The sequence below is a fragment of the Fukomys damarensis genome, unplaced genomic scaffold, assembly GCF_012274545.1.
Source record: "Fukomys damarensis isolate Sample0158 unplaced genomic scaffold, DMR_v1.0_HiC HiC_scaffold_27, whole genome shotgun sequence".
Lineage (NCBI taxonomy): Eukaryota > Metazoa > Chordata > Mammalia > Rodentia > Bathyergidae > Fukomys > Fukomys damarensis.
The window spans coordinates 33,358,884-33,372,216 of NW_022900939.1; the positions used below are offsets into that span (position 1 = coordinate 33,358,884).

Below are 13,333 nucleotides of genomic sequence, written 5' to 3' on the forward strand. Positions count from 1 at the left end.
TAAAAAGGAGCAGAGCCTCCCTCTACCCAGCGCTGACCTCTGTGCGCTTTAATTTAAAATACTAATTTTTGAGAGGGGAAAAAAATTTGTGTATCTATTGACCACACTATTCTTTCTCTGAATAGCAGATGTCTAACATAAACTTGAAATTTTTAGGAGAATTTTGTAATTAACAAATCTGCGGGTAAAATCATTCACTAGAGGGGTATTATTTTTGCCTGCGTGCATTGCAAGTTGTGCTTTTGAGTCCTTCCGCCCAGGTCAAAGCAAGAACTTTTTTTTTTTTTTTTTTTAAGTCTCTCGCTTGTACCTCTGGAAATGTAGAGTCTAGATACCCCTGGAGAACAAACCCCACAGGGAATCTCACTGCTACACAGGAACAAGCATGCCAGCCCTGGATGCTATAAATGAAAATGTAAAATCTGATATATAGTTTCTCTTCCAGTGTTCAATGTCTAGAAATGTATTTAATTTCTTCACATTGAATCACTAGCCTAGGTAAGGAAATGTATGGGAGTTGCTCTTAGAAGACAGGAGTGTGTATAGGGGTCAAAAATGGGGGTCAGCCCAGCCACGGGCCTTGCCAGGTAAGATTGCAGAGAGCACCAGAGTCAACTTCTCTTACCCAGAAAGTACAAAAACAACCTCTTCTCTGACTTGTCTCATTGTCTGAGACACCCTAAAGCTGCAATCACCATTTCCAGGTAGATTTTTTTTATGAAAACAATTTGGAAAGGGGCCATTTAAGTTAATGAAGAATAATTAAACACCTTCAAGGCAGCAAAAATAACAAAAGACTGAGTCCCTTTCTTCAAGAAACTTGACCAAGGGGAATGGGGAAAAAATAAGAACCAAGATATATCATGTAAAGAAGATCCCAATGATGAATGTAACCGTACTGTATACCTGAAATGTACCAAAAATGAAAAAAAAGAAAGAAAGAAACTTGACCAAGGGCCAGGGATTTAGCTCAGTGGTTCTGCTGCCTGTCTTACAAGCACAAGCTCCCAAGTTTGATCTCTGGTACCAAAAAAAAAAAAAAAAAAAAGAAAGAAAGAAATGTGACCAGCACTAAGTCACCAAAACTGCTGTGTGTATCAGTCACAGGCAAGGTCTCTGAGTGCTCCCAAGCAGAGAGGAAACCAAAGCCAAGCTTCTTTCCAGGGACTTATCTGTTCGTGGTGGGAAGAGTGTGGGCTTTCCAGCCACCTCCACCTGTGTGGCCTCAGCAAAGGCAACACCTTTGCAAATCAACCTACCATGTTGGACGTGATGAGTAAATACAACTTCTACTTCCAAGTTAAAATAAATTAATTTTTAAAATTTTAGAATAAAAACTCCATAAAAGGAGAAAGCAATGGCTCTCAAATGGCCACGAGTTACAAGAACATGGATTACACGGTGGAGAGTAGGCACCTGGGAAATGTTCTGTTTCCCTTTGTGCACCCTCAAGCTTCTTCTGTCATCCCTGACTTGACCCACATCACCACAACCACCCTCCCACATGCTCCTGGCACAGGTTTGCCCAGGACAGGTGATTAGGAAATGGGTCCAGGAGGAAGAGTAAGGGAAGCAGGCTTTTTATAACTTTATAGAACACACCAAACTGCTGTCAGTTCCAAGCTTCTTGCCACATTAGCACATTTAGACATGTTATTCCCCTCAAATGGGGAGGGTTGCTTCTGCTAAAGGCATCAGATTCTATTATATATGTGATATCATATAAATATAAATTATTATGTATAATAAACATGAAATGCTGTTATTTATTCCCAGCAGCCTTTTCTAACCTCCTGTCCCACACCCAGTCCCTTGGGCCAACCCAGGAAAACACAGCAGGACTGGCATCCCTGAGACTTTGCACAGGGGAGGAAGAAACCAAGTCCTCCTCCAACCTCCAGCCAGAGTCGATGCCATTCTCCAAGTAGGTGCTCCCACAGGCAGAGGAGACCTGGTCTGTAGTCTCCCTGCCGGATAGAGCCACAACAAACTGACTGTGTAAACGTTAGGCAGTGATCAGTCTCGACCGGGAAGTATGTGTACTTTCACTGGCCATGGACACACAATGCCCAATGAGTCTGGTGTGGACATAGCCATTCCCAAGCCATTTGTGACGAGGACATGTAGAACAAAGAGCATCTGCTATGAAGAGTGAACAGACCTCAGTTCAAACTCTGGCTCCTGTGTTCTCGGTGATGATGCCATTTTCAGTGACGGCAAATCCCGTCTCTCCGATCCCTTCATCTGAATATCAGTGTAGAATAATCCCTCTCACAGGTGCCGTGAGGAGAACATGGAATAACATGTCTAGAACACCCAGCACTCACTAGGTGCTCAATAAATGGCAGAGATTGTTGTTATCCTTTGAGGGCGGGCAGGAAAAGCGTAACAACTGAGTTCTTATTATTAGCTCTGCTTTCAGTTGAGGGTTTTTGGCGATCTACTCATTTTATACACACTACATACACAAACTATGAAGTATATTAAAGGGTATCTTTAATAAAGTTAGAATCACAAATCTAGTACAGATGTAAAATAAACATGTGTCAAAGATTTTGTTTTACTTAGAAATAATTAGAAAACTGGTATGACAGTACAAGTGATAGTACAAGGGGAATTCAAAAAAACACTTAAATAATCACTCAAATGCCTTTACAGATGACAACTGGACTGATAAGCATGGGATTATCCCTTGTATGTCACCGGACAAAATTTATTTGAATTTCTAGGTTCAAGAACCATTTGCAAGCCAAGCACGCTTCTTTCCTTGCACACCTGTAATCCCAGCACTCAGGAGGCTGAAGCAGGAGGATCGACACAAGTCTGAGGCCAGCCACATAGTGAGTTCAAGGCCAGCCTGAACTACATAGCAAGACCTTGTCTCAAAAAACCAAAAAATGTTTGGTTTGATCTGCAGATCACTATGATTTATCTATAACTTTCAGAATTGTACAACAGCACAAGACAGTAAAAGGGGCAGCTCTACTGTAGTGCTGGATAATCTGCAAAGAGTTGCCATCTACCTTTTTTATCTTTGTTCATTTCAAAAAACTTCACAGTGCTTTCTGATGTAACTGCTACTATCCTCAGTTGCACTGAGCAAACAGATCCATAATGTGATATGTCCACAGACACACACGCATACACAAGAAAGGTTATATGGCAGTATCTGGATTCAAACATCTGAAATTGGCATGGCTTTATCTGAATGGCTAGGATTTGCTTTGTCTCTTATGTTCCAGCGATGAATAATCAATATATCCGTCGGGAAGTCTTCTGCTGTGAGACGTGTGATGAGCTCAAAAGCTTCTGGGAAAAAGAAATCAGCAAACAGACTTGTTACCGGGAGTTGGAGGAATATCGCCAGGGAAGAAGCGCCCTGAGAAAGTATGTGGATTGTTTCTGTGCCGCTATTTTTAAAGTAGGTTTCCCAGAAATATGCCAGATGTGAAGAGGGAGAACTGAATTGCTTTCATCACCTACGGTTGTAAGAATTGTGTGCTGGATGTGATGCCCCAGTCTCTTGCAGATCCCGGGGGGAAGCGCGAGGCTGTGTCCAGGTAGCAGCAGACAGAAACTAGGGGGAAGTTTAAATCACAGCCTGGGGTGGCAAGAGCCTAGGAGAAAGCCAAGGCAGGAAAAAGTGAAGCTTAAGACTGGCCAGCTTGAGCAGTTCGGGAGCCTCAGGATGTAGTATCCTCCAGGCATGGTTTCTGGTTGCCTGGTAACCGGTTCCAGGATGCTTTACGGCATGGGAAATAATGGCTGGAGTGTGGAATGAATAAGGTGTGAGAGTGGTTGGTTTGGAGATTGGCTGGGCCTATTGCTGTCTCTGAGGGCTAATCCTGGGAAGGGGAATCTCTTCCCTGCCAGCAAACTTTTTAATGCGTCGAAACATCAGAAGATACCGAGCCAAGTTTAATAACAACCACTCATTCAGTCTTGCTACAATCTGGACTAGAATTTGCCAGATGAGTCTGTGCAGTGCTTCTCACAGGGCTTATCAAAAATTCTGACATTTAGGGTTAGATCTTTCTTTGCTATGAAGGGATAGCTGTCTTGTGTTTCTGTTCTTTTTTTCTTTTTCTTTCTTTTGTTGTCTATTTTTGTTTGTTTTGTTTCTGGTTGGTTGGCTTGTTTGGTGGTATTGGGATTTAAACCAAAACATCCACAGCTCTTTTATCATTGTTATTTTAAAACAGGGTCTCACTAAGTCACTAAGTGGTCCAGGCTGGGCTGGAACTTGTGATCCTCCTGCCTCATCCTTCCAGAGTTGTGGGATTACACTACCACACCCAGCTCTGTCCTATGCTTTGTAAGATGTTTAGCAGCATCTGTGGCATCAAAACACTAGCTGTTGATAAGATCTCCTCCAACACTTTGTTAAACAGAAGTCCCCTGGAGAGAAATCAGTCGCTATCAGGAATCGGTGACTTATAGAAGTGGGTAAGCATTTTTAAAGTATAAACAAAAATGAAGTTGTTTTACTTAAATCTTGATGAACTGGAAAAAAAAAAATCTCTTCCTCACCTCTTCGTTGTTACAGTCCCCAGCATATGAGACTACATTATATTTCAGAGTTGGCTTGACGTGTGTGTGTGTGTGTGTGTGTGTATGTGTGTGTGTGTGTGTGTGTGTGAAAAACTAGTTCAATAAAAAGATCTCAGTTCTGGGAGGATACACAGTCAGATAGAAGAGTAGAGTGACCTTTCCCTCGCTTTCTTGTTCAAGTCAAGGAAGCCCCTGAGAGGAGAACCTGTAGGCAAAGGTGTCTTCCGGGAGAAGACATGCAATGTCCCCCTGAGTACAGGACCAGCACCTGCCTCACAGGAGCAGAACCTTGGGGCCAAAGAATAAGCTATGAGGTTCAGGACTTCTTCCTTTCTAAAGTGGGGACAGCCCCTGAGACACCCCCCCAACAGAGGAATGTTGGCAATGCGTTCTGCTGGATGGCAGAGTATGGGTCTCCACATTTCTTTGTCTATCAGCATGTGCTGAGGTGAAAATATGTGATTCATGGGGTTAAACTCAACCAAGCTCTCCCATCATTCCAGCCACATTCCCGGTGACCTGACAGGCACAGCCAAGCATTCCTGCATGCTACAAGAATTGTGTGTTGAGCATCCCAGGAAGTGAGGAGAGTCCCTGCCACCTCACACCCTCTTGTCTTGGCCATGGGGCTACATCCCATCTGGAATCATGCACTGGGTCTTCCCTTCCAGAAGGCAAGATGCTGGGCTTAAAGGCAAAACTTGTGATATGATCTGATTTTTTAAATATAGCTTTAGATAGATAGACAGATGAAATAAAGATGAGAAGAAAATGAAATTTTTGTGAGTGGCTAGTGGGATGACGGAGTGTGTGTGTGTGTGTGTGTGTGTGTGTGTGTGTGTGTTCTCCTGTTTTTTCCAAAGTTTCTCAGTGATACTGTGTCTTTTTGTACTAGGAAAATAGTTATTTTTAAAAGGAAACCAATAGCAAATGATCCATATGACCAGAACATTATTTCTCCAGCTTTCCATGTGCCCCAGAAAGTACCTCTTTTAATGTTTGGAGTAGTCTTCTCTTCCTTCTATAGCCAAAACAATAAACTCTCAGAATGTACTTATAATGAAACATTTGATAGTTGCTCCTAAAAATGAATATTCAAAGACACCCACATAGCCGCTGTGTTTCTCAGCCAGGAAGTTGTGTGAGGACCTGGAGGAAATAGAGGGAGCTTCCTGTGGTCTCCTCCTTGGCTTCTAGGCCCACTTTCCAGAACTGTACCTTTATCAACTATGAAGTAAAGGCTGGGGATTTAGCTTAGTGGTTCTGCTACCTGCCTTGCAAACGCAAAGACCTGAGTTCTAACCCCAGTACCAAAAAAAAAAAAAAAAAATCAACAATGAAGTAAAAAAACCCAAAAGACTTCTAAATTTCCCTAGACAATGAATGAAAATTTTAAAATGCTTTTTAAAAAGCTTTTTCAAAAACTCTTATTTTTTAAAAAATAATCTAGATTTTTTTTTTCAAATCAAAATCAAAATGGCGGACCTTGACCTAACTCTCTATTGATCTGTGTAAACAGTTGGAAACCCTGAGCTAACAAAATAATGATTTCCACGTACATGTGCAGACCAGTGAGTGTCATGCAATCTTGGATTCCTGTTCCAATCCTGTGGTCTTTGGCTCCCAGATCCCACCACATATAAGTGCCCACTCTGACACACATACACACACACAATTTTATATTCTACCTTTCATTTATAAAAGACAAATCCAAGCCACTGCGCAGCTGGTAAATATTCTAAGTGAACTGCAGAGACAATCCCACTGACCCCTTGGGGGATAGAATAAAATAGGTAGTGTCTCACTGTTCCTCTCCCTCAGCGGGGCTGACCTGTGAGATCTTGTGCCAATGCTGAGCTGAATGTTTTGCACATGCCTAAGAGTTCCCTGACCCAAAAAGGGAGTGAGAACTGGAAAGAATCCATCTCCCTTATAACAGATATATCTGGTAGGGGTCCTACACGTGGGATCACAAGATAAGGTGATGACTCCAGAATTGGAACTCTGTCTTATTTTCTGAGTCTTCCCCACAGGATGCTTGGTTCCCTGGAGAAGTAGGAACTGTTTGCAAATAGCTGATCCGGGGCAGTTGGAGAAAAGTCACCCGCAACATAGGTTCAATCAGTGAACGTACTCCTGGCTTGCCTGAGATGGGACAGGTATCCAGCTATTATTCCAGTATAATTTTATTTAATTACCTTTTATATTCAGACTTGTCTCAGTTTAGATGATAAACCACACAGACATCCAAATCTAAGTGGCCAGACCACAGCTATAACTGTAGAACTGTACAGTGACTCAATGAAAAAATAATATTTTAATGCAAGAATTTTAAGGCCAGGGTCTTTGAAATCCCCTTTCAGTATTTTGTATAGGTCACCATGTCTGGTATACACCTAGTCTAGTAGGCTTGAAAAGGATGAGGGTCTTAATGAAGCCCATGCCAAGTCTCTCACTTTCCTCTGTTCAGATGCCTGCTGATCAACTGCAGCACCCAGGATGCTTACAGCTGCAGGCCACAAAATCTCCGATTCACAATCTGATAGCCCAAGAAATCAGTATTTCAAACTTTTTACAAGAAAAAGGTTAATCTACAGCAAGAAAAAACAAAAGTTAGGTAGATGCTTTATTCAGACCAAAGAGGTCAGAAAGGTGATCGCCAGCTCCATATGCCAAAGCTCCTCAGCCTGCGTTGATGACAACTCTGTGCCTACAATCAGAGAGCCAACCAGTGTACAGCAGGTCACAAAGCCACCAAGCGTAGAAAACCTCTCCTGGTGGTGGCAGAACAGCTGTAAAGATGTGTCCCCTATGAGGATGGAACAGGACTGGCAACATCAGCATTTGATCATTCGCATTTAAACACAGATCTCCAATGGGAAACCAACAATTCCTTGAAGACAGAGCTTATTGTTCTGTTGCTCTTCTTTACATATCATGCAGCCACAGATGTGTCCCATTCAGGGCTCTGTTGATTTGCTTCAAGAAGCTCAGGTGAATGATGACACTAGCTGCCCCTTTTTCTGATCCATCGCATTGAAGCTGAGATCACACTTGGTCCTGGCTTTTCCTAGCCAAGCACTGAGCAGGCAGGGGTGCTTGTCCTGAGTGATTCCTGCATGCCAGGGCTCGTCTGAGGGGTAAGATTTTCCCAGGGACCTCCCTCCTCATCAGCCCAACCCAAGCATTCTCAGAATGAGGTGATGGCACGAGGGTCTTCTGCCCCACCATTGTTTCCTCCCTCTCTGTACCTAGACATCAGACTGGCACTGAAGTCTAAAGGCCTTACCATGCTGGGCATGGTGGCTCATACCTGTAATCCCAGCACTAGGGAGGCTGAGGCAGGAGGATCGCTGTGACTCTGAGGCCAGCCTGGCTACACAGTGACTTCAAAGCTGGCCTAAACCACAGAGAGACCCCCTACTCAAAATAAATAAATAAATGTAATAGCGGTTTTCCTTGACCTCCCTGACTACTGTGATGCCCTCCCCTCTTTACTTTTCCCAATTTGCTCCCCCAAATCTGATCTTACAGGACCCAAACTAGCATATATGTTGAATGCTTGGCACATAATAGAAAAGGTCTGATTATGAGCCCAGTTGATCCTCACTGGATCCCAGTTAGGACACTGTGATCCAGACTTACAACTCACACAGACATCATCATGCTTCTGAGTTAAGCCCCATTCTTATCAGGGAGAATGTGTTTTAGTATTAACTGTAATTCCTCCACAAATCAGAAAAATAAGTAATAAACATTTTGGCATCTCTCAAAACTGAAAAGTGAGAATAAAAGTCCATAGCAAAAACTGAAGTATTCAAGGCTGAGGGTAAATGTGTTCTTTTGAGTTTTAGTGCCTGTTGCATAGGTCCTCTTCCGTCTCTGAATCTGTGTACTAATTTTTAAGCATCGTCTTCCTCACACTGCTCTTCCCCGCTTCAGAATAAAAACTCCATATATGCATTTGTATCCACAGCTTACTGAGAATGCAAAATAAAAGAAAGCAACACATTGATGAAAGGTATTGACCAAAAAGGACTAACAATCAGTCTAAATATTGGTGAGCCTTGATGTAAGGGTCATTTGCATAGATAGATACCTGAATCCTTCACTATTTGACAATAAACAGTGGGATGGCTGCTATAAAAAGTGGATAAATGGCCAGGTGTGGTGGCACACCCCTGTAATCCCAGCACTCAGGAGGCTGAGGCAGGAGGACCGCTGCGAGTTTGAGACCAGCCTGGGCTACAGTGAGTTCAGTTCAGTCTCAACTACATAGTAAGACCCTGTCTCAAAAGCAAAAAACAAAAAAATGGATAAATGCATTATAATTCTCAGGTTCCTCAACCATATTCCTAAAGTACTGTAAATGCATCCTACCAAATATGTTGATTCAGATCCTCTATGCAGAGGCCAAAGCATGATTTGACATTCATGAGATTGACAAGGGGAAACTCCTGAGAAAGAAGCTGTGAGGCACTGGTAAATGTTTAACTCCTGGCTGTCTGAGTATATGGATAAATTCACTATAAACGTCACTGACATAAAGGCTTAAAAAGAATAAGAAAATGTTAATTTCTCTTTACTTTTTCTCAATGAATTTATTGGTACTTTTTAAGTATACAGCACAGTTACATTTATCATTGGGATCTTGTACCTTTGCATGACAGGTCTTGGTTCTCATTTTTTCCCCATTCCCCTGCCCTCCCTTAACCCTATTTCCTCCCTCCATTTACAAACACTTTATTTCCATTTTTTCATTTTCTCATATTTTTTCTTTTCCCTTCTTTCCTTTCCCCTACCCTTTCTACTTCCCCTACACCTTTAGCCCTTTTCTTCCTATTTCACATTATCAGTTATACAATTTGGGTTTTATTTACACTTTTAGTTTTTCACACCAGAGAAAATATTCATTATTTACACGTGTGTCCTATTTATTTCACTTAAGAGTGTGGCCTAAATATGTGTCCATTTTCCTATGAATGACTCTAGTTTCTCCATCCTTTATGGCTGAGTAGTATTCCATTTTATAGAAAAACCACATCTTTATCCAGTCAATTTCTCTTTATTATAAATTCCTATGGCAGACTGGTTCTCACAGCGTGCTTTTCCTAGTTTTCACCAACCCCTGGTGTCTACAGCTGATTGCATTCAATCACCATTTGACAAAATCAGACAACAGGTAAGTGTTTGATTACTATCTAGTTTAGTAAAGAAGTCACGTCATTGGTCATAATTGTTTTCTAATTCTGAAAGAATATTTCATTTTTTTTGTTAGGCATAATGTGACAGATACAGACAGAATACTCTTCTAGGTTTAATCTGCATTATTAAGATTTTCTTCATAACTCTGAAATCCAGGCCGGGGATCAGCAAATATTTTTTGAAAAGGAACAGAGAGTAAATATTTTTGGCTTCACAAGTCATATGGTCTGTGTTGCAACTACCCCATTCTGCCACTGTAGTGGGAAAATGGCTATAACAATGTGTAAACAAAATACCTGAACGAATAAGCAGAGTTGTATTCCGATAGCATTTTACTACAAAAACAAACAGTTGCACAGACTTGGAAAGAGGATCAATCCTTTGTCTAGACAATGAACAGAACAGCAAATCAAGTCATGCATGTTTATAATCTGCCAACTTCCATGGTGTGAATGTTCCCCCCAGGGTCTATTTCCAACTACCAAGAGCGTCAATGACGATAACTTCTGAAGAGATGCTTGACAGTTGTCCCCCATCGCTTAGCACTTTTGCCCTAAAGTTATGTACTCCGAAATAACCAGAAGAGCATGGTTACTATAAAATTCACTAAGTAGGTAGTGATGAATTTTGTGTATGTATTTGTCATTGTTTCTACTATATCTTAACTAAAAGTTTATATAATTTAATTTTAATAATGTCTACCTTTAATAACTCAAAAGTTGAGTTGCCAACTCCAGCAACTCAAAGAAAGGCAGAGCAGGTAGCAAAAGTGATCAGACTGTGATGCAGGCCTGACCTCTGATCAGGAGAAAGGGAAGGAAGTAGGACAGGAAGACCACAAGGTGGGCCTCAGAAACTTAGACCAGACTGATGGAGAGGATTTACACTGAAGCTACTTGTTAATGAAATTCTGTGTTTGCAGAAATGAGCCTGCCTTAATACTTTGCCAGGCTCAGCCACTGGCTAGAAATGGCCCACAAGAAATTTGGCCTGAGCCATTGACTTGGGGTAGATTCAGCCATATTTGCGATCCCACGCTACTGTCACTGCCCAATTAGCTGCCAAAATAGAGCTGACACTGCCAACCAGTTCTGCCTGCCACATCTGGGGGCACGTGGCCATGGCCACCATACCATGTAAGAATTAGTTTTATTTGTTAATAAATGAATCCATTTTACGGTAAGAAATGCATCAAGTTCAATACAACACGCAGGCCATAACAACGGGTCAAAGAACCCAGGTGAAAAAGTCATGCGCTAGGAGCCTGGTTAGTTGCTCCAGGCATGAGAAAGGAGCACTTGGGGAGCAGGGTATTGTCCGGATTGCTGGAGAGGTTGATCATGAATTAAAATACAGGACAACCGCTTAATAATCATGATGAAGAAACATGTTGTGGCAGTTAATGATAGATGGACATCAAAACAGAAGATCAGATGAGATTAGCAAGTCCTTATTACTTACACAAATGGTCTCTGACCTTGCAGCGTGCGAGGACCCCTGAGCAAGGTGGCTGCCACCACAGGTGCAACAATGCCCTGCTTTTCCACCTCTGTTCAAACAGGCAGACTCTGTTTATGCCACTTCTTTCACCTAAATCTGAGGTGGAAAGAGGATGACAGCCGATGTCCTGACAGTGTCCCCCATGGCCCTTACTCCACTGCCCGCCTCCTCCTCGTCAACATTTCCGTTCCCAGTCCTTGGTTGCTAACGTGCTTCAACCACAAGCACCACGAGGCCACAGGTCGCTTCTCCCCATTCTTTTCCATTCTTTCCTGGGCCAAACCTGGGTAGGGTTTTAAGTAAGAAGTTTCCCTGGAGTCGATTCGGTGCCTAGAGGCATCATGATATTTATACCCTTCAAGCTGTAGTCGTTGACCTCTGCGAGTCTCTCTCAGGAAGACAGACTGGGATGTGGAAAGAGTATGAAGTACCATGCTCATTTTAGAGTGGAAAAATTAAGGTGAATTCAATTTTTCCTTCTTTTTTTGTATATTGCGATTTTTTTTTTAAGTGTTTATCATCTCATCCAGCACCTCCAGATTCTTCCCATTCTCTGCTGGGCCCATGATTGTGCAGAATTTACTATCACCTCGGGGGTTAGGATGTCAATTTGAGTTTGAGGGAGCACAAATACTCAGCCTACAGCACATCCAAAGTCTATTCTTAAATATGGATATGTAATGTCCCAGGACCATTTGTTAAAAAGACTATCCTTCCTGCAACAAGGTGTCTCCACTCCTTATCGAAAATCACCTAGCCATGTTAATGTATATTTATTTCTGAACTCTCTTCTTTGCCCAACCAATCCACACTATCTTGATGATGATAGTTTTGCGCTAAACTTCAGAATTAGGTAGTATAAATCCTTCGACTTCCTTCTTCAAAATTATATTGGAAAATTGCTTTGTTTGTCTTTCTAAAACAAAAGTCATCATCATCATCATCATCAAGATGGAGACACTATGTTGCCCAGGCTGGTCTTGAGTTCCTGGGCTTCTACCTTAGCCTCTCAAGTAGCTAGAACTACAGGTACCCAGATCATCCATCTAAAACTTAGAGTCAGCTTATTGATGGTGACAGAAAAGTCTGCCCAGGATTTTAATTGGAATTACATTGAGCCTGAAGGATTAAATTTGAAGGAAGTATCCTAGTCACAGTCTTCACCCACTTTTCTGTTCCTTTCCTTTACTCATTTGTAAAAGCCACAGGATTGTTTTAAAATACTCCTGAGAAGAAAAGGAAAACTGGTCAGTGGACCGGCAGCTGTGGAGACAAAGGCACTAACCAGCTACTTGTACTCTTGCCCTCCCCAGGCTCCGAGAGGAATGGAGGCAGAGGTTGGAGAAGAGGCTTCAGATGCTGGATAATCCTGAGGAGGAGAAGCAGCCCCACCCCTCAGACTGAGAGCTCCCCACCGTGCTGCCTTCATAGACATCAAGCCGCCAAGGGAATTTTTCTAAAGGAAAATGCTAACACCCACTTACACTGATTTACTAAGCAGGACTCTCCCGTTTCTCTCCCATTTGTGAAGGGATTTACATGTGAAGCCTCCCCTGGTGCTAATGGGGGTTATTATCCAGCTCAATCCTCTCTGAACAGAGAACAGGGTGACTGCAAATGGGACAGGCAGCATGGATTATTTACTATAGAAAGCTCTTAGAATAAGTACCCCCAGGTTTTACAGATCCACGTAGCACCACCTATTCTCACATTTTCAAACCTGAATGTTTTCTCTGAGCTTACAGCAGGCAGTGACCTTGGTGGGAGTCTGGCCTCCACAAATCTCCTGGAAATAAGAAAGTAAAGAAGTCTTCTTCCTCTGTTGCCCCTTTTTCTGCATATAGAAATGCTGCTGCTTGCAGAAATAAAGCTATCATTATTTCTAAAAATTTAACAATATGGCTGAAAAAGAAATAAATTGGTTTTTACTCTTAAAATTTGGGGATATTTTTTCTTTTCTATAGACATGTTTAATCAGAAACACACAATGAAAGCAGAATAGTGCTAGACAAGCGTGGCTGTCATGCACTCACATTGCCCACCCTTGACATCACCCACCCTGGGTTACTCCTTGCTG

The 13,333-nt window shown here is 42.2% G+C and overlaps 1 protein-coding gene across 1 annotated transcript; it reads left to right on the forward strand.

Annotated features, from left to right (window-relative positions):
• The first annotated feature begins 3,244 nt into the window (after positions 1-3,244).
• Positions 3,245-13,000, forward strand: LOC117283527 (protein FAM240B-like). The gene is made up of 2 exons (XM_033756759.1): positions 3,245-3,387; positions 12,570-13,000. Exons 1-2 carry the CDS (start codon positions 3,245-3,247, stop codon positions 12,658-12,660), a joined length of 234 nt encoding a protein of 77 aa, XP_033612650.1. The 3' UTR covers positions 12,661-13,000.
• The last annotated feature ends 333 nt before the right edge of the window (positions 13,001-13,333 follow it).

Excerpts from the sequence above, each read along its gene's own strand:
- LOC117283527 (XM_033756759.1), top strand. The coding sequence starts at position 3,245 with ATGAATAATCAATATATCCGTCGGGAAGTCTTCTGCTGTGAGACGTGT. Across the intron at positions 3,388-12,569 it reads GGAAGAAGCGCCCTGAGAAA|GCTCCGAGAGGAATGGAGGC; the intron begins GTATGTGGATTG and ends TGCCCTCCCCAG.